Raw genomic sequence first — 27,045 nt, 5'->3', positions numbered from 1 at the left:
CCACTTAAGCTAGGTGTATTAATCTAGATATTTTTATGTTTCATATTAAGTGATTTTCATCAATTTCCAGGAGGTTACAACGTTATCAATACAGCAAAATATTGGACACAGCTTACTGCCCTCATCGTAGGACAAACAATCTCCAGAGACATCCCGGAAAATGCGTTCTTTATGGACTATGGTCCTGATTTTACATTGGAAGTCTTTCCAACACATACAAAAGACCATAATACGAAAGACAATTTATTAGAAAATGAACGTTGTATAAAAGGTGACAAATGACTTATGATTTATTATCTTCAATTGACATCGTATTCTTATTTTTTTTTCAGATAACTTGGAACGCTATGTTGTGAAAACGGTATGAAATTACTATTTAGATATAACTATACAATAAAAAATCATAATTACAAATAGATGAATTTATTTGGTTTCACAGTTCTTCTTTCTTTTCCGTCCTATCATCGCCTTCGTCATCGTCAGATTTTGCTTTCAACGTCTCATACAAACATTGGTGATCATTTGCTTTCAAAACACGATCCTCGCATAGATATTTAATAAGCGGAACCTCTTCCTGTTTGTTAAAATACCACTTTTCTATGATGTCCTCAAAATTTTCCACCATCGTCTCGCATTGCGTTTTCATCTGAGTAATTTCAGCCGACGGCTTATCCCACAATTCGTATGGAATGCCTAAATCAACCTTCACACCCTTGTCCACCAGACCATGCAGGGTTTGGAAGGTTTGCGACATGCCTTTGGCGAACCGTGTACTATCCTTGCGCTCCTTATGGATATTGTACTCGAGAATCCTGTCGCAGACGTTCTCCATCGATTCCAGCAACCGGAGCTCGCTCCGTCGATATTCGGTTCGTTTTTTGGGCTTCACGTCGTCCACCGAGTAGCTGCAATGGAAGAGAAGATAATCAGTGTTATTGAACGCACTGCAATCTCTTAAAACCAATCGTATCACTGGACTTGGTTATCATTTCTACGAAAAAAAAAAGTCAAATAAACATGTCAGTACATATTTTCAATGACGCACTATGAGTGAGCCTAGTGTCAACAATGTGCAGTAGGGTGGCTCAAATTAGTATGGGAAAAACTTTTTTCAATTTTTTTGATGGGCCGCCCTCTTATTCGTTTCTATTTGAGGCCCTGATGCTCTGGACAAAATTTCAGCCAAATCGGTCAACGTTTGGGCAGTGCTAAACTCGTTGGAAATTTATATACAAAAATGTATGCAGAAACATCCCAAAACAGTGAATTGCAGTTGGATAGCACAACTTACGATGACGAACTATGATACTTATTTAGATCTTGGAGAATTTAATACAGAATGTCATGCAGAAAACCGCGAGAAGATTAGAGTTTGCCCGGCTAAGTTATTTGCATTTCTCTGTAGTGGGGTTTGAGCAAATTTCGTTTCTTTTACATTTGAAAAGAAATAAATTCACCCCTACAACACTCCAGTAAAATGCTAATATCTTTGCCTAAAAAACTCTAATCTTCTCGCGGTTTTCAGCATAACATTCTGTATTTAATTCTACAAGAACTGAATGAGTATCATGGTTCTTGATCGTAAATTGTACCGTCCAACTGCAAATCACTGTTTTTGGATATTTCTGCATACATTTTTCCATATAAACTTTTAACGAGTTTAGCACCGCCCAAACGTTGACCGATTTGGCTGAAATTTTGTCCAGAGCATCAGGGCATCAAATAGAACCGAATAAGAGGGCGGCCCATCAAAAAAATTGAAAAAGTGTTTTTTGAGCCACCCTAATGTGCAGTTTCAGTTGTTCGGTATGCAATCTACGCTGCATTTTTACATGATCTGGTGAACAGTTAGCAGCTGTGTTCACCGCATTCCAAAAATCTACGTCCCGTCCCATCCTCTCAACGAGGTCGCGGCATACGCTAACAAGTAGCATAACATTTCGCACAATGTCAAAATCAAGTGGACACTGTTCCCTGTCCACGGATGATGGGGTCAACGTTGATAAGCCCAGTGTCCGTTTTAATAAAGGTGGTCAGTTGAAATATAGTCAACAAATTTATCAAGATGCATCGCATTTTCTTTAAAAGACTGAATCGCGATTAATGTTTATACCCACAGGCGAATGGCTGCCAGAGGGTAGCTTAAGCGTCTTAAAACTAAAGAGAAGAAGAAGATTAGTGATGAAGTATGTGAACGGACTTTTAGAGCTTCTTTTGTATGATAGGAACATGGCTTAGACGTTACTGATGGGAAAGCTACTACGGCACAAAACTGAATACTCTGAAAAATATTGAAAGAGACTTTGTATAAAAAACTGTTTTAATCAGGCCCTAACAGGAAACTATAATAACTAATAGACTGATTATTTATTACTTTACTTTGTTGAACTACTTAAACTTATAACATCAGACATACCTGCAACAGGAAGAATTCAGATATCACGACTGCCAAACACAATTGTTTAACCGCATAAATATAAGAGAAGCTCTCTAAGATTTATACTTAATTGAAATTAGAGGTAAACGTAAAACATATAATCAATAATCATGAATTATAACTAACATCTCTCCGCAGCTTAAATATTAGTCATAAAACAATTCCCAACCAGCCAAAACTCCTTAGACAGTGATATTCTGCCGTTGGACGCATAAATGTTACATGTTACATTTTAACATTTTTGAGGTTTTAATGTCTAACGTCAAAATTTGATACGTATTTTTGAAATATTTTGTCAAAACAGAGGTTTTATTCTAGAAAACTCAAAAAAAACAATCTAAAGTCAATTTGTCACATTCGAACAAATGGACGCATACTTGTCACACTAAAAAAGAGATATAACTATCACACAAAAAGACACATAGCATTGCGTGATGTGTCCTGAGGACCGTCCATAAAATATACCATGCTTTTAGGGTCATCTATAATCCACGTTGACAGTTTAGAAGGGTGGCTGGTAAGTATACAAGGTCTTTCCCAACCTTCAGAATTTATATGGACGGTTGTTCATGAAAAAAGAAGGGAGGTATTATATTGTCTAAAACCTCTCCAAGTATAACGTGGGAGAAGGCGATATGAAACTGTGACATATTTAAAATATTCAAGGTCCGTAAAAAGTGTTAAACAGGAGCTTTTTAGCAAACTCATTTTTTTTTGTAAAGCTTTTTTTTGTGGTTTAAAATTCAGTTTATTTTGCCAAATTCATGTTAGTTTTTATAATGTTGTTTCGAATTCAAAAATCTATTGTTAGTTCAAACTCTAAAGCGTTTACATCAATTCTTCCATTACAAAGATTAACGTAGCAGATGTAATTAATTAGAAGTTTTAGAATTTGTACACGAGCTACTCTTCGTATGCCTGGCAAAGTGGGCTTCGCGAGGTTTTCAAACGAAAGTCGTCTCCATCCATCCGTTACTTCCGCCAGCTTCTACTGCAGGACCGTCCATGCCGGGCCGACACGAGTACAGGAAGAAAACTTGTGTTGAAGTGTTTCGGGGTTGCCACAGTGCTGGCAGTTCTCGTCAGCTGCTAATTGCATCACGTGTAGCAGTTTACGGTGCTCGGTTTTCTCGTTCACGAAAAGATAGAGTTATGTACGTTGTGCTGATGATAGCTCTTTCATGCGTATATTGCGCCACGCACGTGGCCAGTCAACTGCCGGACTGTTTCGTTCCACCTTTGGTAGCTCAGTTTGCAGTACGAAATGCTGGTGGATTTGATCGGCGGAGGGGTTTTGTAAGATTTGGCGAGGAATGTGGGATAAGTTTGAAAGGATTGATTTGATGTCGGGATTGTCTATTGGAGTTGCTGGGCGAAGATTTGCGTGGAGAATAAAGGATTTTTAGTGAGGAATGGAATCGATCTCTGTTATGTGTCTATTTATTGCAAGACTCTTTGCTTTCAGTGCTGGGACTTGTAAGCCTAAGCCACCATGGTCCTTTTTCCGAACAAGTTGCATAATGGGAACGCGGGCGACTATTCCTCTCCATAGGAAAGATCCCATCGTCGATGTGATTTTTGCTGTATGCATGCAAAGAGAGGTACCACAATTTCGACGTGCCGAACGTATTCAGCGTGATTACCTTCTGGTGCAGTGTAAGCTTGCGCAAAGATTGTAGCCACATTTGTTGCGCAAACTTTCCCACCATCGCGTTCCAATTCATCGTTGTCATCAAGCGTATTGAGTTTGCGAAGGAAATACCCAAAATTTTGACTACATGAGTAGTTTATAGCCACTTCGCAAAACCGAACATTCACCGCAACTGTTTTGCACAAATTCAGTCTCGTGCCGGCGGCAAGACCAAAACAACGAAAAACTTCCCTCATCGCCTCGATCTGCCACGGTGACGTTACGATGACGCTGATGTCGTCGGCGTAGGCAACGATCAGATCATTCCCACACACTTGGCCAAGCCTACACACCAGTGGATGGGGATAGAGCACGAACAGATGCATGGACAACGGGTCGCCTAGCCGCACCGACCGTGTGATCTAAAACGATCGAGAGATGTGCCCATTGATAAGCAGCCGGGATGTGGACCGACTGGCTATGTGCGAGAGAAGAGAGATGAGTTCCTCGTTGAACCTGAGCGACCGCATGGTTTCGAAAAGAACGAGTGCCGCACCCGATCGAAGGCGTTCTCCAGAGCGAAGCTGATGAGCTTACCAGCGCGACGGTGATGACGGAGACTGGCGATCCGATCCGATCCCGTCTGTAGCTGCGACATCGTTGTTTTCTTCCGTCGTCTTTCCTCCAGCTGGAATATCGACATTGGCTCGCCGGCCACGTGCGTCTCGTTGATGCGCATAAACATGTGGGAGAAATTACGCTGCAGTGCCAACATTTCTCGCTTAACTTTTCAAAAGGACCTAAGTAACATTTTTTTCATGATTTAATTTGAATAGTGCAATCAATAGCTTTCATGTTGTTCTGTTCTGTTCTGTTCTGTCTATTCAAATTAATTCACGAAAAAAATGTTACTAAGGTCCTTTTGAAAAGTTAAGCGAGATTTCCCCTTTCAGCCGGTTGATGGTGGTGATCATTTGTGGCTGCTGATAATAGCCGTCGTATGCTAGCCGTAGTTGCGCATAGAGGTGCTGATGCGTATCGTGGAACTCCTCGTAGACGGCAAGAGATTTCCACTAGAAAAAAAGATTTGATTTTTGGCTCAGATTTGGTGGCTGTCGTACCACCATTGCATACACGATGCGTAGTTTCTGTGCTGACGAGTCCAATATTGCCACTTATACTGAAACTCGGCAACGTTTTCTTCGGTTAGAAGATGCGGTCGAAGGGCCCAGAAACCGCGCCCGGGCTCGTTTCCCAGTGGGGGAAGACAAAGTCTGAGCGTTAGCGCCTTGTGATCCGTGAAACAGCAGACGTGCGTGTAGGCCGACTGCAGTTTGTCGCGAAGACCACGGCTGACAGATCCGATCGAGTCGAGATCGCGCGTTTCGACAGACATAAGTAAAACCTTCATCACGTGGACACAACTTCTCCCATACATCGTGTAGCTGCAGCTGCTGTACAGCTGTTTTGAGGGACGGACTGGTGTTCGGGCTGGACGAATCGCACGTACGCAGCACGCAATTGAAATCGCCAGCTACGATGACGTTCTCGGTGTGGTGGCAGAGATAATAGGCAAGCGTGCCATTGAAGAACTCCTCTCTAGCAGCGCGCTGAGCAGTGCCGGAGGGAGCGTATACGTTGCAGATCGTTGTGTCGTGCACTCGCAGCGCGATTAGTCGGCTGTCCAGGCTCTTCTCCACGTGAGTGACATGGATGTGCTCCTTTACCGCTACAGCTGTGCCTCTCCTCGTGTGGTCCACATTCGCGAAAACGACAAAGCCAGGCAAGGAAAGCTGTTCGTTTTCGACTTCCTGCGGACACACGATATCGAGGTTTTGGCTGCTTATGAAGGTTCGGAGTGCGTTCAGTTTTGTGGGGTTCGTGATCGTGCCGATGTTGATGCGAGATTGTATGACGTGAGAGCCATTTATGGAAGGAAGTCCACATCCTGCTCGTCGTCACCGTCGTGGCATCGCTGTTTCTTGCCGGGCGGATGCCCACGGCTTCGGCTACTTCTCGTCGATGTGGACGATTCGTCCGTGTCACATTCGCCCCACGAATATAAAAAAGCCTGAGTGTTCTTGACAATGAATCCATCAATGTCTTGAAAATAAATTATTATTTTCCTATCCAAGTATCATCAATTCAAGCCATCATGATTTTCTTTCAAACGGAAAAAGCATAAACTATTATCATGTTCTCTCCCACTGTGCGATAGATCCGGTAAAGGTGAAATCCAATGGTTAAGAAGGACAACGGTTAAGAAGGATGTCTAATGCTTGCTTTTTAGAGCATCACATCATAGTCGAACAGAGAATTTTGAAAATCATTAGTTCAGCACATTGATGAACTTCCCCAATGTGCTATAATCTGATAAAACTAAAACGTTAGTTCGACCTCAAATAAAGGTGGTAAACAAATAAATAGGCCAAGTCAAATATTAGTTGGATCAAATGCTGAGATGAAATCTGTCAAGCGATTTATTCAGCATCCTTTTAATTCAGCTATGAAGATTACAAATAAGCAATAATTCAACTTAGATGCTTATTTGTAGCTTGTCGTTGTTTGTTGGGTTGTCCTTTTTTGGCAGTGCGTCGATCATATCCGAAAGTTTTGAAATATTGTCCCTGAAGTTCTCCAACCCTAGCTGTTCTGCAGTTTCGTCAATCTCCTTCAAACGTTTGTCTTCCGCATCTTCTAATATAACTGGATTTTTTTTTACCATTTGTCCTGTTCTATTTGTGCTGCTAGCTCCGTGTCCGTTTCATATTGCAAATTTTCTTCCTCCGCTATTTCAATTACGTCTTCCTCGATGTCTATTTCCTGCGGCAGCACTGCTGTTCCCGACTCAACCACACCAGCATATGTTGTAGCATGAGTTTTCCTTTGCTTCTGTGGACAAGAATTCCTTCTGTGTCCCTCCAATTGGCATAAAAAGCATTTTTCTTTTAATCCATCGTAGTATACCTTTGCTTCCCAATTCGAAATTTTCAACGCCGGAGGAGTCTCGTTTTCAATCTCCATATGTACTCCTCGTACGCCAGTATTTAAATGGTCTAAACCAAGTTCCGCTGGAAATTTTTCTCGAATTAGGCGATGAATCTTTCCGAACGACCCGAGCACTGTAGCTAAATCCGAATCACCAACTTCCGGAGGAACATCAAACACTCGCACGTAATGGACTGTGATTCCTGCATCTATCATACGTAGCTCCACAACTCTGCCACTTGAATACTGAAAATTAACGGCATCAGCATTTTGTCGCAATGCATCTCGCATTGGCATTTCAGACTTGAACTTGATGTTTAAGCTTCGGTCTGATCCCATCTTATAAACAGTCTCCATTTCTGCTAAGTCGGCATTTAACTGCTTGAGAAAACTGGAAATTTCGACCCATGATGGCCGTGGTGACCCAGACGGGAATTTCAACTTGACGGTGTTGCAGATTGTCCGTCCATTCATATTGCAATTAATTTCAACGAGCAGCGAAAGGAACACAGGCGGCCCATTCCCATTGTACGAAAAGAGAATTGAACAATACGTAGGTATTAGGGTGTCCCAAAATTGGACAAAGTCTGGAATTTTTGGAATTTTGGGGGCTCAACCTTCAAATGAAAGCTTAGGGTAAAACAAAAGAAAAATTGTTCCACGACAACTCGGGCTGTGCTGTGCAATGTTTCACGATAACATGGAAATTAATTATTATATTAAGAAAAAATCATCATTTTTGGGCATTTAAAGCATCAGTGTAAAATATATAGAGCTAAAACATGCGGTATCAAAGTTTTACCATAAAGTATAGACCCTAAGTTAAATGTAAAAAATATAAAATGGATGGGTTTCATCGAATTTCTTTCCGATATACCGGTATTTTCGATGTTACCTATAAAAAATGCACTTTTTTCATAAAACGCGTCGGGGCCACCCCTAAACGTCATTTCCCAGAGTTGTCGTAGAACAATTTTTCTTTTCATTTGAAGGTTGAGCCCCCAAAATCCCAGACTTGGTCCAATTTTGGGACACCCTAGTAGGTATAGAAATATAAATCTATCTGCGTTGGAGTTTTAGCACTATCCAGTGTCACTGATGGATCCGATACATCCGACCGTATCCGTTGTCCTTGTACGATCAAAATATCACAAGTCAGTCGAAAAGCCGTTTGGTGCGGTTTGGCTGAACCCCGACCAATAGGGCACTGCACGGAAACATCTCTTTCTCTTTTGTTCCTCATAAATTTTGACGTTTACTGACCTTGTTGTTTTCTAATTTCTTTGTAGCAAGAATGAGACAAAGCAGTCCGTGCAGTGCCCTATTGTATCTCGATTCTAAGCATTGGTAAATGTTTCTTTTTGAACTTATTTTCCTGCATATCATCAAAACACAATGCCAAATATCCCATTGATCTTCATTATCGAGATTAAATTGGTATTAGTTAGGTTTACACTTAAAAGATAATCGGTTCCAAAATTTGTAAAGTTATCGCCGACGACAACTCGCCTACTTTTCACACCTGAGAAGTTATCAAATGATAATGATTGGCAGTGGCTGATTTTCTACCCACCGCTGTCACATCCAGGCACTATAGTATATGCGCAAAATAGCCAGCATGAGTTAACCACCTGAAGTTTGTATGGCGAAAGACATCTAACGCGGGTTTTCTCAACCGTAGGAACTTTTCACGAAAAACTATTTGGTACCGGTTATGTAGGAAGGTGTCCGCTACTTATTATTATTTTATTTTATTTTATTTAATCAGACTAAGGCCGAAGTGGCCTGTGCGGTATATAAGAGTCTTCTCCATTCGGCTCGGTCCATGGCTACACGTCGCCAACCACGCAGTCTACGGAGGGTCCGCAAGTCATCTTCCACCTGATCGATCCACCTTGCCCGCTGCGCACCTCGCCTTCTTGTGCCCGTCGGATCGTTGTCGAGAACCATTTTCACCGGGTTACTGTCCGACATTCTGGCTACGTGCCCGGCCCATCGCAGTCGTCCGATTTTCGCGGTGTGAACGATGGATGGTTCTCCCAACAGCTGATGCAATTCGTGGTTCATTCGCCTCCTCCACGTACCGTCCGCCATCTGCACCCCACCATAGATGGTACGCAGCACTTTCCTTTCGAAAACTCCAAGTGCGCGTTGGTCCTCCACGAGCATCGTCCAGGTCTCGTGTCCGTAGAGGACTACCGGTCTAATTAGCGTTTTGTAGATTGTCAGTTTGGTACGGCGGCGAACTCTATTCGATCTGAGCGTCTTGCGGAGTCCAAAGTACGTACGATTTCCAGCCACTATGCGTCTCCGAATTTCTCTGCTGGTGTCATTTTCGGCAGTCACCAGTGAGCCCAAGTACACAAATTCTTCTACCACCTCGATTTCGTCACCACCGATGCAAACTCGCGGTGGGTGGCTCACATTGTCTGCTCTTGAACCTCTTCCTATCATGTACTTCGTCTTCGACGTGTTGATGACTAGTCCGATCCGCTTAGCTTCCCTCTTCAGTCTGATGTAGGCTTCCTCCATCTTCTCAAAGTTACGTGCCATAATATCTATGTCGTCGGCGAAACCAAATAGCTGGACGGACTTATTGAAAATCGTACCACTCGTGTCAATCCCTGCTCTTCGTATTACCCTTCCAAAGCGATGTTGAATAGCAAACACGAAAGACCATCACCTTGCCGCAACCCTCTGCGGGTTTCGAAGGACTCGAGAATGCCCTGAAACTCGAACTACGCACATCACCCGATCCATCGTCGCTTTGATCAACCGTATCAGTTTATCCGGAAAACCGTGTTCGTGCATTAGCTGCCATAGCTGGTCCCGATCGATTGTATCATATGCGGCTTTGAAGTCGATGAATAGATGATGTGTGGGCACGTTGTATTCGCGGCATTTCTGCAGTACTTGGCGAATGGCGAACACCTGGTCCGTGGTGGAGCGTTCGCCCATAAAACCCGCCTGGTACTGCCCCACGAACTCCCTTGCAGTTGGTGCTAGTCGACGGCATAAAATTTGGGAGAGTACCTTGTAGGCGGCGTTCAGCAATGTGATTGCGCGGTAGTTGCTACAATCCAGCTTATCGCCCTTTTGTAGATGGGACACGACACCTTCCATCCACTCCTGCGGCAAAACTTCCTCCTCCCAAATCTTGGTAATGACCCAGTGCAGCGCTCTAGCCAGTGCCACACCACCGTGTTTAAATAGCTCTCCTGGTAGTTGGTCAACCCCAGGGCTTTGTTGTTCTTCAGCCGGCCAATCTCCTCCTGGATTTCCTGGAGATCCGGAGCCGGTAGAATTATGTCCTGCGCGCGTTCTCCCAGGTCCATCACCATACCGCCATCTTCGTCTGCCACATCGCCATTCAGGTGTTCTTCGTAGTGCTGCCGCCACCTTCGGATCACCTCACGCTCGTTCGTAAGAAGGTTCCCGTTAATGTCCTTACACATATCAGGCTGTGGCACGTGGCCCTTACGTGAACGGTTTAACTTCTCATAGAACTTTCGTGTGTTATTAGCGCGGTACAGTTGCTCCGTCTCTTCACGGTCTCGATCTTCCTGCTGGCGCTTTTTCCTCCGGAAAATCGAGTTTTGTCTGTTCCGCGCCTGTTTATATCGTGCCTCGTTCGCCCTCGTGCGGTGTTGCAGCAATCTCGCCCATGCTGCATTCTTCTCTTCCACTAACTGCTCACATTCGCCGTCATACCAGTCGTTTCTCTGATCCGGGGCACCGTGCCAAGTGCAGCGGTTGCGGTGCTACCAATGGCGGATCGAATATCTCTCCAGCCATCTTCAAGAGACGCTGCGCCTAGCTGCTCTTCCGTTGGAAGTGCCACTTCCAGCTGTTGCGCGTATTCTTGGGCTAGTCTACCATCTTGTAGCCGCCCAATGTTAAGCCGCGGCGTCCGACTTCGACGCGTGTTGTACACTGTCGAGAGTTTTGAGCGCAGGCATACTGCAACGAGGTAGTGGTCGGATTCAATATTCGCACTGCGGTAAGTGCGGACGTTCGTGATGTCGGAGAAGAATTTACCGTCGATTAGAACGTGGTCGATTTGGTTTTCCGTTTCTTGGTTAGGTGATCTCCATGTGGCCTTGTGGATATTTTTGCGGGAAAGAAGGTGCTTCGGACTACCATTCCGCGGGAGGCTGCAAAGTTTATGCATCGTTGGCCGTTGTCATTCGATACGGTGTGCAGACTATCCGGTCCGATGACCGGTCTATACATTTCCTCCCTTCCTACCTGTGCGTTCATGTCACCGATGACGATTTTAACGTCCCGCAGTGGGCATCCATCGTATGTCTGCTCCAGCTGTGCGTAGAACGCTTCTTTCTCGTCGTCGGGTCTCCCTTCGTGGGGGCAGTGCACGTTGATGATGCTATAGTTGAAGAAACGGCCTTTAATCCTCAGCTTGCACATCCTTGCGTTGATTGGCTGCCACCCAATCACGCGTTGGCGCATCTTACCCAGCACTATGAAGCCGGTTCCCAGCTCGTTGGTGGTGCCACAGCTTTGGTAGAAGGTAGCCGCTCGATGCCCGCTTTTCCACACTTTCTGTCCTGTCCAGCAAATCTCCTGCAGCGCCACGACGTCGAAGTTGCGGGGATGTAATTCATCGTAGATCATCCTGTTGCAACCTGCGAAACCTAGCGACTTGCAATTCCATGTTCCAAGCTTCCAATCGTGATCCTGTATTCGTCGCCTAGGTCTTTGCCGATTATATCGAGTCGCATTATCTCTTATATTGTTCGTAATGATTGGTTTTCTAGGCGGCTTATTGGGCCAGCGCAAACCTCCTGTCTCGTCGGAGGGCCGTCGTGTCAGGGCTGTTTAGCGTCCCACCTAACACCAGGACTTGGGCTTGTGCGCTTTGAGCGGCACACGGTCGCTTTGGTGGGGCCTACTTGCGGATACATGCAGCTTTTTATAGAGGTTTAACAGGGCCCACTGTCAAACCCCACCACATCCTAGGCAAGCCCCACAACTCGCAGATGGCCTGGGGAGGGATCGTCAAGCCCTTGGACATAGTCCCTGCTGCCCTGCAGTAGGTGTCCGCTACTACGCCTACCAAATATTTTTTTCGATTAAGGTGCTTATTTTCGAGATATTCTTCTTCTTATTGGCATTACATCCCCACACTGGGACAGAGCCGCCTCGCAGCTTAATGTTCATTAAGCACTTCCACAGTTATTAACTGCGAGGTTTCTAAGCCAAGCTACCATTTTTGCATTCGTATATCATGAGGCTAACACGATGATACTTTTATGCCCAGGGAAGTCGAGACAATTTCCAAACCGAAAATTGCCTAGACCGGCACCGGGAATCGAACCCAGCCACCCTCAGCATGGTCTTGCTTTGTAGCCGCGCGTCTTACCGCACGGCTAAGGAGGGAGATTCGATTCGAGATATTAAACATTACCCAAGCAACCAGAAGTTCGGATAAGAAGGGCTATACTGGCTTAATCAGCTCTCATTTTAAGTAATTTTTCGTATGGTGGGAGCGTTAAAGTGAACTTTAAAGTTTCGTTAAGGATGCTTGGAACTTGATGTGAACTAGCAACCCTATAACCAGAGACCGGCGGAGTGAAAAACTGTCGAAATGGCAACGTATGAAAACGCAAGAAATCGTGAAAATGATACTGGCAGCACTTGAACTTTTTGCTTGCTTCTTATGGGTGCAAAAAGTAAACAAGTCGAAATGGAACCGCTTTTGACGGTTCGATTGGAAACAAGATGGCGTCTTCGCCGATCTCTTATTCTAGTATTTTTAATGTGAACCATAGTGAACCAATTAGTTCGGTTAAGAGTAAATTTAAGTAAAATCTGAACTTCTGGTTGCTTGGGTAGATGCATTTAGCCATACTGATTTCCGAAAGTTAACTCCTAGTTTGCCGCTGTAAGCACGCTCAAAGCAGGCGATTCATTCCAATAATTATCGTATGAGAATGATTCAGCACAACCCTGGCTGATAGTGTATCGAACTTGGTACTGAAGCATGTGTGGGAAATAAAGTGAGCCTGAAAAAAAGCATTTCCAGTTTTGGTTACATTGATAAATAAAATAGAATTTAAATAAAACAAAATGATAACGATTTTGAAATCCTATCGTAGTAGGCATTCGAAATGCCAGCATACTGAGAAGAAATTTGAAATTGAATCTCAGTAGGCTGACATAGAATTCTAGATTGTTGGAAAGGGACAAAGAAAATAAATGAAGATCATTCAGCGTTCGTTTCTTGAGGCGTGAACACGTCATTTGTTTGCAAGTGTCCAACGCTTATTTTCAACAAAAAAAAAAAAAGTAAGTTGGTGAACGGATTTGCTTGGCTACGACAGCATGGTACATGGTACAAGACACACTAGTGGTACAACTTGTTCTATACGAAAGAACAAATACCACCAGTATGTCACTAGTATTAAACTGCATAATAATTGAATGATTTTTTTTATAGACCTATAAATATAGAAATCAAACCTTATTAAACTGTATTGCAACTACATAAAACAATTATCCTGATATGTTGTTACTATAATCATGAGTATGACAATGCCTTGACTGTCCTACCCGGCGTCACTACTGTCCTATCATAACAAATCTACAAAATTTACATTTCACATACTTCTAAGACAACTTTGTCAAATCAACATGCGTTTATTATTTGATTGCTCAAATGCTTCATTATTTGAGTGTATCATGAACTTATTCAGAATATATTGTAAAAATCAACTTGCGGCTTTTTGCTTAAAAGTTCCAATCTTTTAAGCCCCATCTTGCCTGCTTGCTTGCTATCAATAATCCAATCCAAAAATAAATCTTGCCTTAGCCTCAGTTCCCTAAAGGTTGGTTGTTTCAGTACCTAGCGATAGTGTAATATCTACAGAGCTCACTTACCCCAACTCAATAACATCGTGTGACTTGCCTGTTTCCGTCAGGCGGGCCTGCAATTCAGTGGCTAATATTTTACAGGCTTCGCATTTGCTGGCGTACTTTACACCTTCCTTTTCTTCCGGTCCACAATAAACAACGGCCGGAACTAACAGATATATAATTTGCACTAGTATACGCATCTTTCTGAAACGATATTCTAGGAAGCTTTAGTTAATTTTGATAAGGAATCACTAACTTCGTTGTTTACTTTCGTGCTCGAATCTGATTGGCTGAAATACCGGCAAGATACAAATTTTGTTTTTAGATAGATAGAGCTGGGAGTTTTATTTATCCTGCTTACACATAGTAGAGACATCTGTTGTTGAAAAATGTGAAAACCGATTAATAAAAACATACACTCATATACAAGCGTACTCAAAATTGAGTTTGAATTCACAAATACACGGTTAAACTCATCTACCCAAAATTAAGTTAAAATAACTCAAAATTAGCTCAAATTGGAACACTCAGGAAAATCGACACATACTTTATGGCAACAATCCATGTATTTTAAAATATGCATATCATGCGTCGGCACATAATTGCATACAAATTCACACATGGATACTATGACCCACATGAAAACTCATGCAATGAATGTGGGCGCATGGAATATATGTGTCGAAACCATTTTGCTATAGCTATAGGGTATACCCTCATTGCAAAAATCCATGTGTGAACTCATGAATATAATGCGGAGTTTTTTGTGAGTGAAGCCAATGGATCAATCAAGGTAACTCAATTTGCACTCACCGCATCCAAACAACGGCGGCACTGTATACGCATGTTTCTATTCATGTGTGTTTGACAGAACATGTCTACGGTGGCGCGATCTGTACTTTCCATAGCGGGAGTTTTTGCTTATTGATTGGCCCATTTTGTGTTGGATGGCTCAATTCAATAACAACGGATGGCACGTCAGAAATGCAAATCTAAAAGAACTCAAAATTTAGGTGGTTGTTTGATCTCCAAAAATATACTGATTTGGAGTGTGTGGAGTGCGCGTCACGTCAAAATGAATGTAGGCACTCTTTGTCCGCGCTCTCTTTTGCTAATAGATGCATTTCATGCTACTTTTTCGCTTCAGATATTCAGATTACGAAAGAGAAAGGAAGCAAATCTATTACGCATACGACAAAGCACTCAAAGCACTCTAGAATTTTTAAAATGCCCTACTCGCTAAACAGGCAATGAATTATTGGCAGTGGCTGATTTTCTACCCGCCGCTGCCACACCCAGGCGCTATAGTATATGCGCAAAATAGCCAGCATGAAATAACCGCCAGAAATTTGTATGGCGAAAGACATCTAACGCGGGTTTTCTCATAATGAATCAAATACAGTGGCTGGTTTCCTACCCGCCGCTGCCAGCACCAGGCGCTAACGTATATGTGAAAATAGCCAGCATGAGTTAACCATCCGAAGTTTGTATGGCGAAAGGCATCTAACGCGGGTTTTCTCAACAGTTGGAACTTTCAACGAAAAACTATTTGGTACCAGCTATGTAGGAAAGTGTCCGCTACCATGCCTACCAAATATTTTTTTGATTAGGGTGCTCATTTTCGAGATATTAAACATTAGATGCTTTTCGCCATACTGATTTCCAAAAGCTAACTCCTAGTGTGCCGCTGTAAGCACGCTCAAAGCAGGCGATTCATTAGGAACTTTTCATGAAAAAACTATTTGGTACCAGTTATTAAGGATGGTGTCCGCTACTACGCCTACCAAATATTTTTTCGATTAAGGTGCTTAATTTTGAGAAATCGAACCTTAGATGCCTTTCGCCATACTGATTTCAGAAAGTTAACTCCTAGTGTGCCGCTGTAAGCACGCTCAAAGCAGGCGATTTATTTTAATTTTTTTTCGTCTTGGTTTCTTATTGTGTCGATTGATAAAAATATATACTGCTGTACTCATTTGGGTGAATGTAGGGTAAAATGCCCAATAGTGGACCCCCTAGTAGCGAAATTTTGCTCTTTTTGTTCTAAGGAGTAGAAATTTTCAACATATTAATTCTGCTTGGCATCTAATACCAAGTTCTGCATCTCCTCTTCACGATACATACATAAAATACTCAAATACACGACGTTATTCGTTGAAATTAACATTTTAAAGTCTGACTGAATTCGCCCTATAGTAGACCCCCTGGGGGTCCATAATAGGAATTTGCTTCCCTATAGTCGACACTTCATTTGATTTTTATGTTCCGTTTCGGGACGTTCTTCTTCCCAATTATGGACCCCCCAAAATATTCCTATAATGGACACTCTCGTGCTTATTTTTTATAGAATTGTAAAAAATCATTTAATTTTACTTTTCATAGCATTTCCAATGCAAGTAATCAAATCATAGTACTGTAAGGTAGGTTCTCCCGATGGAATTTCATAGCAAAATGATTATATTGTGGTGTAATAATGCAAAAATGGCTGGAGGGTCCACTATTGGTTGGGGGTCCACTATTGGGCACTTTACCCTATTTAACCGTGACGTACTCGTTGTATCGGTTAAAAATGTTGTAACCGGTTGTAATCGGTTGCTGAGTGAATACCAGTGACATCTGTTGCTGAAACACGCAAAAACCGATTCAAATATGGGGGAGACATCTGTCGTTGAAACATAAGAAACCGATTATGATTTTGTCGTAAGGATGTGTGTGCCACGATGACGTCACGAGCCGATTTTCTGCGGATAAATTTCGATGACTATGAAACTAAGCGCGAGATTTTTTTTACGCTGCCTACCTCTGCCTACATATTTGTTGCAAATCTTGGAAAGATGGGATTGATATGCGATCATAGGCAGAACGTAACAGTAAAATCAGTAGTGATTGAAATCGTTCAGGGCTGTCAGTTTGACTATGAATCTGAAACATTTATAAAAGTCAACTATCAATCAAATAAAACTGGAATAACGCTCAGTTCTATTTTCTGCAGATTTGAACCACGAATGAATCACGGGATTCAAATATTTCGGCACCAACATTTCAAAAGGGCGAAACTGCTTTTGTAAACAAGAGCTTCTCACGTCTCTGGAAGGCTAATTTGTGCTCACCCACGCAATCCAGTACCATTAAATGAAAGAAGAGGATTCGATGCTTCCATCAGAGGTATTGGATTGCGTGGGTGGGCTCAAATTAACCAACCAGCGACGTGAGAAGCTTTTGTTTACAAAAGCAATTGCGCCCTTTTGAAATGTTGGTGCCGATTTTTCTGAGGGACCGACTGTTTGCTTCGATGAAATTTACATCCAGGGTGCAGCAGCCGTTAAAAGTGTAGACAACAACCTTCCGTGCACCATGCTTACGGTATTCGTCACTGAGTGGCGATACCGGCGTTTCTCTCTGTTGTGAAACCGGTGAAACCTGCTACCACAGACAAACATACGTAACATTGGAGATAAACCCGCCGCTGCCACATCCAGGCGATATCGTTTTTTTTTTATTCGTATTCAGCTTTTTACGCTAGCCATAAATAAACTGTGATTAATAATTTTTGACATATGCTGTGTACAGATTTTATGGTTCTGTCTAAGTAGCCATGAAATATGATGCCAAATGTCAAAGTTTTCCATGTTCGTCTGTTTTCTTATTTCAATGAATCGCCTGCTTTGAGCGTGCTTATAGCGGCACACTAGGAGTTAACTTTCTGAAATCAGTATGGAGAAAGGCATCTAAGGTTCGATTTCTCAAAATTAAGCACCTTAACCGAAAAAATATTTGGTAGGCGAAGTTGCGGACACCATCCTTCATAACCGGTACCAAATAGTTTTTCATGAAAAGTTCCTAATTTTGAGAAAACCCGCGTTAGATGTCTTTCGCCATACAAATTTCTGGCGGTTAACTCATGCTGGCTATTTGCGCATATACGATAGCGCCTGGATGTGGAAGCGGCGGGTAGAAAATCAGCCACTGTCAATAATTCATTGTCGCAGATACAATGAGCTCACCCATCAGAGTGACACGCACACAGGATCGCGGCAAGATTATGAAGCTCGTGTCTGCTACATACTCAACTTTGCGTTAGAAGGAGTATCGAAGTAACGATGGACAACGACTGACACTATTCACACGAAGCCCACATAGCCACCTGGTTGTACCAGATATGGATAGAACGTCCTAGGAGAAGGCTTGGAACAAGACAATGTCCGAAGACGCATGGTTTTTGCAATTCCAGTCAACGAAAATGCCACAAGTTTGGTGGGGTAACTAAATCCAGTTGGATGATTAATTCGTGTGGGGATTTCAAATCAGTCCATCTGGAATAAAGGAATTATTAAACACTACATATCAAAATTTATAAATCAAATGTTACGATTTGAAATCTCACAATAAACAATTGAAAAATGTGAAAAATTTTGACACGTGAACTGTTTGGGACATATCCTAGGCAACTTGGATTGTGATATAAAAACTGTACACGGTAAGTGTCAAAATTTATGTCACAGTTGATCCATAGCCATAATAAAAAGCTGGGCCGTGATCTACTGTGGTACTCTGCTGTACAGAATCCACACAGAATCTATTTTTAGACGTCCATAATTCGTTATTGTTGTCGTTGCCAGTCCATATCATCGTGAGTCCATTGTGTTCATTTGTCCATGTGGTGAAATCCAGTGATCGTTGCTTTGTTCGGTTGCCATTAATCGAAGAACGTTGGAGGAATGCCTCCGAGAAGAACAGTTCTGTCAGGCAGCCGTGTCGGTGAGGCGCGTTCCCCAAAACGCCACCGTACGGACTGCGCTTCTGGCGACTGACAAGGGTTTGGTGGAGGGGCTGGGAATCGAACCCATGACCATTCGCTTATGAGGCGAACGTGTAGCCAACCACGCTACGGGACCCCCCTAGGCGATATCGTATATGCGCAAAATAGCCAGCATGAGTTAACCGTCAGAAGTGTGTATATCGAAAGACATCTAACGCGGGTTTACTCGAAATAAGGTACCAGTCAAAACGATTCATTCATTGATCCACAGAGAACAGACATGGATGCTCGAACACAATTTCTTTAAAAAGGTGTGTTGTTACCGTATAAGGTAACAATAAGCCAACGAACTGACAATACCCCAACTATATTGCATCATAAAAACAGTACTAAACCAGAAATGTGAGACTTTGCATGTAGTTACCCATAAGTAAAATAGTCAAATAAAAGTTAGAACGTTTCTTTGGCTATTTTTCTTTAACCATGTGAACACTAACAAAAACCGATTCACCCCTTGACACATATGGCAATCCGAGCGAAATTCTTTCGGGTAACCCAAACCCCGAACGAAAAGAGAAAGGAACGAAAAAGAGAAAAAAACGATTCGAGATCGGGGAGAAGGTGGTTAACCGTGAGAGTGGAAAGTCGAAAAAACACAGTGCTCCAGAATAGTGAGGGAAGATAGGGCCGCGTGGGCCTCCTGGATACACCGGAGAAGATTGGTGAATCCCGTGTACTGGCCTTCCGGTGAGGACATAATGGTGGTCAACTAGTCGGTCCCGGGTATTACAGTACACCATCCGTGCGGGCCATGAAACACCATCCAAGCCGACCATTTCGGCGAATATAACCTGATAATCGGTCCACCCATCCACGTGTCCAACCAAGTTTTATCCAGGTCAGTCAACCTGCGGATTACAGTCAACCCCGCTCTGTCACTATCGTCGTACGCCACCCAAAGCTATTCCGGATCAGCAGCCCGCTGAATAGTGTCCATTCAGGTTCAGCACCGTCGGTGTGTCTCACCATTGTTCCGGGCATACGAACCCGTGAAACGACTCTGGGGTCCACCCAGGCTGCGCAACCATCTTCGTGTCCAACCTCCAGTTTGTTCCGGGTCAGTCAACCCGCAGAACACGGCCCATCCAGGTTCGCCACCTTTGGAAGAATCAATCCAAACTGCAGCTTAACCTGCGAACCCGTAAAACCCTGCCATCTTCGTGTCCAACCTCAAGTTTTTCCGGGTCAGTCAACCCGCAGAATACTGCTCATCCAGATTCGCTACCTTCGGGAGGTAGCTACAGACTTCAGGACGATCCAACCGGTGAAACGCCTCTGGCGTACATGAAAGCTTCATCACCACCATTGTGTCCAACCTCAAGTCTGCTCGAGGCCAGCCAACCAACGCGTAGATCTTCTTCAAAGCTCATCCAGGCTACCATCGTACTCCACTGTTCCGGGCATCCAAACCTGTCACAACCCCGAAGCGCCACGAAAGGTATGTCCCCCGCGTATCCTACTTCATGTCGCATGACTACTCTAAAGGTACCCAACGTCATCAAACGGCCGCATCGAACTAACATCCCAAAACTAACGCAACCAATGAACCCACAATAAATGATGTATAAAATGTACAACATTTACTTTCTGTTCCAAAGCCAAGCCCTCGGTTGCATGTCAGTTCGTCGTCTATCGTGTTGTCCGCTTCCGCTGTGATATGTTTCGTGTGATTCCTTTGAGCAAGTGTCTAGCCGACCCTGAGAACCCCAATAAAAGCAAAGAGAGCTAGTCAGGAGGACGTGAGGACGTCCACTCCGCAGGCGTTCGGACGCCGTCAAAGGAGATAGTTACAGTGTAAAGATTCAAATCGCACCTCAGCGCCGCCAACGTAGGCTGCCCGACATACAAACTCAATTTCACTAAGCGATGGTGTTGGCTTTTATTATATAAACAAGATGGTGCTACCACCTAGTGACGATTCGGAATGAACACTAGCGCTAAAAAGTAAAACACGGCAAACTTTCATCATATTTTTGTCAGCACACTAGCATCGCGCTACGGGGGCATAACCACAGAGAACAGACGATGAAGCTGCACTCGCCATGTTGTGATAACTTTTTACTGTTCATTTTGAATAACTTTGGAATGTCGCCGTTATCCCGTGCATAATCAGTTAGCACGCTAGCGCGTCATCGTGTTGTCAAAATGAGATTGTGAGTTGCAAGTCGACGTCGATGGCGTTGAGGTTCGCTGTGTTTGTTTTCACATGTTTTGCAAGAAATTTTGTTCGAGCCTCCATGTCTGTTCTCTATGGTTGCGGTGTACTTCGTAGATTGGACACTAGTGATACTCGTGTTTTTTTTTAAATCCGTATTCAGATTGCAACCAGAAATCAAGGTGGTCCTGCACATGTGTGGTCCTTGATTTCAATCTAGGATAAACATCACAAAAGCATGAGGATTACTACTCCTGGCCACGCCCATCTTCACCGTAACTTGGGAGAGGAAGGAAGTGTTGATGTAGTACTTACTTAAGGTCACTCCTGACAGAATCCAAGTTTCAAAGTGATCGCGTTTTCGAAGGCACACCACTCGATACGGAGGTAACGCACAACTGTCATTTTTATTTTTTCACGCATGCTGTGACGCAGCAAAGCTGAATCAACAAAAATGACTGTTGTCCGCCGCCTCCGTATCGAGTGGTGTGCCCCCGAAAACGCGATCACTTTGAAACTTGGATTCTGTCAGGAGTGACCTTAACGAGAGGCCTCCGACTCAGCGATACCCTATTAAGTACCACGGAGTTGGATATTGGGGAAGGTATTCGTTGGACCAGGATGCCTGTTGCTGACAAATGTGACCGTGGTAGATCTTACGCCGTAACACACCACGCACCAAAACTGGTAAATTGAAAGGTACAAGAAGACCATCAACATATAGAGATGTAAAAATATGTGGAGCATCAATGTGTAGAGAGAGAGAAAGGGTCGACTGTACTAAGGAAATTTGGTATTTTCCAACTGTTCATATTTTGGAACTGTTCATACACAAAATTCATCCATTCAAAAGTGTTATGAGGGAGAAAGAGTGTCAAAATTAGTGTAGGCCAGTTTTTAGGAGCCTATTTATAGTCGTTTGCTAGTTCGTATGAAACGGATGCCCGTGGGTGTGATCGATATAAATATGTGAGTTAAAGAAACAAAACAGCAAATTTCATTGAAATCCTTCACTTAATCAGTGACTCTTTTTATTTTTAGGATCAGTTGCTTTCTAAGTACGCTCTAATATTTTCAGTATCATAATGACGATTCTTAGTTATTAAATTTCCTCATTATCGTTATAAGAGTTGTGCTCATTTATCAATAGTCATCATTTACATTCACAAAACAATGCTCTATACAGTATAGATTATCATAAATTTTATTACCACAGTTGAATTTTGTCGCCATTGCTAAAACTTATTCTTTAAACTGATTATTCGTTAGTTCTGTGACATTTTTTACAAATTGTAAGTACGAGTGTTTATATGCGAAAAATGTTCTACTAACTTTAAAAATATCATCAGCAACCTATTTCTTCTATGTACATCATTCGTAGGAGAGGACGCATTTTTCGCTTTCCTGTAGTTCGTTTATAGTGTTTCTTCCCCTTCGTTGTTCTACCTACAAGATTAGTTGTATTATTTTTGGTAATTTTAGTGCCGATTTCTAATAAAGATGATTTCAGAGGAGCATGTTTCTTCTGTGTAACTCGGACTGGTAGTATTCTTCCTTCAGTGGCAATAGCATCTTCCTTCTTTTAATATGTTGGCATCGCATCCTTCATTGCAAAATTGCCGCCTCACAGCGTAGTGCTCATTGTGCTTTCATCCACTATTATGAACTGCGACTCCTGTGTTCCTAAGTCAAGTTACCATTTTTGCATTCGTATATCATGGGGCTAGCATGATGATACTTTTACGCCCAGAGAAGTCGAGAAAATTTCGTAGATCAGACCGGAAAATAAATCCAGCCACATGGCCTTGCTTGTTACCGCCAGACTAATGAATACTCCACCCGAGCAAAGCTTGAGAGCAAATCGATAAATTGTTTTGATGTTGTGAAATCGCCGAATATTATTACTTAATTTGATATCTTTTTGGTCGTTTTAAAAGTTAAAATAACAAAATGTATCCAGCTTTCCACGCTCGGTAATGGCGGCTTGTCGGTGTGAAAAAATCATTCGGTCACTGTAGCATTTGACACTAGCTGGAGGAAAGCTCATTGGCGTTCCTGGGAGAGGGGAAGGGAAAAAAGGCCTTTTCGCCGGTGAGTTTTCCTCCAGCTAGTGTCAAATGCTACAGTGACCGATTGATTTTTTCACACCGACAAGCCGCCATTACCGAGCGTGGAAGGCTGGATAGCAGGATGTAAAAAAAACTTGAATTGTTACTTGGGATCGCCTTATACTGTATTATGTGTCATTCACAGTTTTCAAAATTATTAATCAAGTTTTTCCAAGAGTTTTTCTATGGTTTTTGCACTAATAGTTGACGCCGGCGACGGTCAAGCTGTGGAACCACCAATGCTGGACAAGGTGAAGAAGGCTCCAAATAAGCTTAAAACCAGTAAAGCTGCTGGGAAGAACGAGATCCCGTTAGAGCTTCTCAAACACGGAAGTATCAATCAATCGATCCACCACATAGGCCTTTTCATGTGAGACTGCCGAGACTGCACTTGTTTACAACCGCTGAAGAGGCGCGCAACCCCGAAGCTGTCACTTTCATAGAAGAACTGTCAATTGACGGTAAAATCAGCTGTTTTTAAACGTATCATGAAAAGGCCTATTATGAGGCCTCATATGCCCAATCTATAAGACTAAAGTGTGCCAATTACAAAGGGATCACCCTTCTGAACTCGGCGTACGAAATTCTGTCGCGTATACTGTTCAACAGACTGAGACCACTTCAACAGACGGAGTCCTTCGTCGGCAGGTTTTCGTGAGAGCCGATCAACGACGGATCAGATTCTTAAGAGCGGAGCAGAATGGATACGTTTGCGTGCGTTTTGACAGTTTTCCCATGGCAAAACTGTCAAAACGCACGCAAACGTATCCATTCTGCTCAGCTCTTTAGCCTGTCGATGGTCAATGATGTATTAAAAAAAAAAAGACAGAATCACCGTCTTCGACAAGAGGTCGCACAGACTGAACACTTAACATCTAGCATGAGACAACGGACAGGACATTTACATAACACCCAGTGGACCAGTGAAGAGCTTTTCGCTTTACGAAAAAGTTTTCTCTTTACCGGGGTGGGAATCGAACCCACACTCCGCAGCACATGCGTCTAGACGATTGACGTCGCTAACCGCACGGCCACAAAGCCACAGCCCGAAGTCAATGATGTATTCCGGGAGTACAACTTTCAGATTCACCATCTGTTCATTGATTTCAAAGCAGCGTACGATTCAGTAAAAAGAAGTGAACTGTGGCCAGGGATTGAATCCAAAAGAGAATAAAAAAGTCTCACTCATCATCTCTGTATACATATACTACCATATGCGATATGTAGCATACCGCGTGAGACGATACTCCGATTCTGTTTATTCGCACTTGTATATAATATTTTTGACAAGATTTGAAATTTATTATCATGGCTTATTAAGATTCGGAGCAGTTTTTGTTTTTCCTTTTTCGTTGTTCGTTATATATGATTTATTGGCAATGGCTGATTTTTTACCCGCCGCTTCAACATCCAGGCGCTATCGTATATGCGCAAATAGCCAGCATAAGTTAACCGCCAGAAATCTGTATGGCGAAAGACGAAAGATATTAGGAACTTTTCATAGAAACTATTTCGTACCGGTTATGTAGGAAGGTGTCCGCTACTACGCCTACCAAATATTTGTTTCGATAAAGGTGCTTAATACTGAGAAATCGAACCTTAGATGCCTTTCGCAATACTGACTTCAGATTTTCGATTTCTGCAAACCCTGGCTGTGGCAGATGTGGCAGACGAAGTGTCAACCTCATTTGTGACCTTAGATGGATGAAGTAGGGTGATGCAAATTCGAATAAATTGTTCAACATTGCACTTGTGACCTGGCGTGCAGAGGAACGGCACTATCATCACATGGTTGCATACGCTCCTGGGCTTTGTGGACGATATCGACCTCATTGTAATCGATCGCAGAACAGTAGTCGAAGCTTTTGCCCCACTGAAGAGGGAGACGGCGAGGATAGGCTTAACCATTAAAAACAATATTCAACAGAGAATCGGATAAAGGCCGGCACGCGGTGGAATCGGACCTTGGGACCCTAAACGGGAGAAACATCGCCCAAGACCGACGATTATGGGGCTCTACAAAACGCCAGGTATAGGTGTATCAACCAGGTGGGTGGCACGACGCCATGTTTTCGTAGCCAACATCTCAGTGTAAAATTCATGATAGTATGTGTTTTGTTTACAAACATCACATTTGATTGTCATTAGGATACAGAACTGTAAGTGGGATACGGTCTCGCAGTGTTGGCTGCAAAACAAACCTATTGTGTGAGATAAAGATGCCACCGGGCTGTATCAACGCTGTAGCCAACCAGGTACCAAGTAGGTAGTTGACGTTTGACAGTTGTTTGAAATATTTGATCGATTATTTACTTCATGTACAGCACAATAAAATGATTCGGTTGTTAGTAGTATAAGGATTGCTGATGTTAATCATCTTTCTCTTGCACGCGCACAGAGGGGATAGGATTTGTTTTCATGAAAACAAATCCTATCCCCTCCGTGCGCGTAGAAGAGAAAGATGATCAAACGTCAGCAAGCTCTATTGTTTAAAGTGATTTGCAGACTGGATCGCATTGTCAATATAGTTTTTTTGCTTATAGCCCACATAATTAAATGAACTAAGTCCAATGAGTACCATGCTGGGAGGTCGGCAAGAAGAATTAGCAAGAGAGGACACAAAAACCACGAGTTTTCTCAAAGCATAGTCGTTACATCGAGTTGTGTTATCTGTACATGTGTTGAGCATTATTTTTAAGATTTTTGGCAATTACGTATTTTATCCAGCCTGAATACTATATCATTTGTATGCTCTTGCTAATTTACAATGCCTTATAGTTAATTTACAACTAAAACGTATAACTGGATAAAAGTACAGGAAATTAAATGCTCGAGACATTGCACTCATAATATATGTTGAGAAATACAGTGACAATTATGTTACAAAACTGGAATTTACAAGGAATCATGTCACTCGATTTCAGTTATTGCTTAAATTGTAACAACTAAAGCTTTTGAAATATCTATACAAAACGGAATCAGGTGAAACTATTTAAAAGCGTTCACTCTACAAGCTAATGACTGATGCTACGATCGATGGAAGCTAGAATAGCAGTTTGATAGCCCGCTACTAGCAGTTCTAATGTCAAAAGGTGGCCACGTTGGGGCTATTGCTGCGGCACTTTATCGAAATGGCCGATCCGTTGCTGCTGTTTGCTTCGGAGCGCTGTCGATCGATTGCGGCGAGGTTCAGGTTCTCCTGGGACGATGCGTGATGTAAGGTAGCACTGCCCAGCAGCAAATTGTTGCCATTGGAATCACAATGATGCGGCGAAGGAATACTGCCATGGCCTATCACTCCTGTTGATCCTCCTCCTCCTCCCGGCCCGCTGCCTGCCATTACACCCCCGCCATGGTTGTGATGCAGTGGGTTTTGGAGACCTGCCAAAGATCGAACTTGTAGCAGTAAGCCACTGTTCAGCAGGCGTGCTTGATGCTCCTGTGCTTTGGCTCGAAGGCAGGCTATGGAGTTGTTCCTGTGGATGAGAGGACCTACTTCAGTTCTGTATTGCTTTGGATGGATTTGTTTAGAATGATCAAAGAAGTTATGTGTAAAGGATCATTCATTTCAAGCTTTTGCAAAAATAAGGGCGTATGTACATAGCAATAGACAACTTCAAGCTCTATCTGGAATAAGGGCGAATGTCGCAAGAGAGGATTCTCTTCGTCGACTTCCCCTCTTTTTAATAAAAGTGACAAGCAGCGGATTTCTTTGTGGTTTATCACCTCAGCACGATAGAAAACAATGCGAACTTGCATTCTGAGGTGATAAACTGCAAAGAAATCCTCTGCTTGTCACTTTTATTTAAAAGAGGGGAAGTCGACGAAGAGAATTCTCTCTTGCGACATTCGCCCTTTTACCAGATAGAGCTTGACTTTTCCTATTGGTTTCCGTTCTTTTAAATAGAAGAAAAGAGATTGTTCTCTTGTGATATACACCCTTATTACAGTTATTGAAACTTGAACAGTTTAAGAGTCTACAACCTAGCATGATGGAATTAGAATTAGTCGGCAGGGCTGAAAATGTATGGGCAT

General features: G+C 42.9%; 3 protein-coding genes across 3 annotated transcripts in view; 1 reads left to right on the top strand and 2 right to left on the bottom strand.

The window, feature by feature from the left end:
* Positions 1 to 436, top strand: part of LOC134227635 (histone deacetylase 8-like) — a 30,848-nt gene extending 30,412 nt beyond the window's left edge. Inside the window, exons 6-7 of the mRNA XM_062709268.1 lie at positions 71 to 271; positions 333 to 436. Coding sequence (XP_062565252.1) covers positions 71 to 271; positions 333 to 367 — 236 coding nt within the window. The 3' untranslated portion in view covers positions 368 to 436. The remainder of the gene's footprint in view (positions 1 to 70; positions 272 to 332) is intronic.
* Positions 231 to 14,244, bottom strand: LOC134227636 (protein canopy homolog 4). The gene is made up of 3 exons (XM_062709269.1): positions 14,197 to 14,244; positions 13,953 to 14,132; positions 231 to 905 (listed from the first exon to the last, which is right to left on the bottom strand). The coding sequence occupies exons 2-3, from the start codon at positions 14,126 to 14,128 to the stop codon at positions 434 to 436; spliced, it is 648 nt and encodes a 215-aa protein (XP_062565253.1). The 5' UTR covers positions 14,129 to 14,132; positions 14,197 to 14,244; the 3' UTR covers positions 231 to 433.
* A 9,573-nt stretch (positions 14,245 to 23,817) lies between these two features.
* Positions 23,818 to 27,045, bottom strand: part of LOC134224567 (homeobox protein aristaless-like) — a 193,822-nt gene continuing 190,594 nt past the window's right edge. Inside the window, exon 8 of the mRNA XM_062703967.1 lies at positions 23,818 to 26,486. Within this exon, the coding sequence (XP_062559951.1) occupies positions 26,096 to 26,486 (391 nt within the window). The 3' untranslated portion in view covers positions 23,818 to 26,095. The remainder of the gene's footprint in view (positions 26,487 to 27,045) is intronic.

This window comes from Armigeres subalbatus, chromosome 3, assembly GCF_024139115.2.
Source record: "Armigeres subalbatus isolate Guangzhou_Male chromosome 3, GZ_Asu_2, whole genome shotgun sequence".
Lineage (NCBI taxonomy): Eukaryota > Metazoa > Arthropoda > Insecta > Diptera > Culicidae > Armigeres > Armigeres subalbatus.
Note: the sequence above shows the minus strand (reverse complement) of the source record. Positions and strands in the feature narration are given on the sequence as shown.

What these genes read in the sequence shown, in the direction of transcription:
- LOC134227636 (XM_062709269.1), bottom strand. Translation starts at nt 14,128, where the DNA reads ATGCGTATACTAGTGCAAATTATATATCTGTTAGTTCCGGCCGTTGTT. An exon ending in CACGATGTTATTGAGTTGGG is followed by an intron (nt 906 to 13,952) that starts GTAAGTGAGCTC and finishes CTTCCATTGCAG; the next exon opens with CTACTCGGTGGACGACGTGA.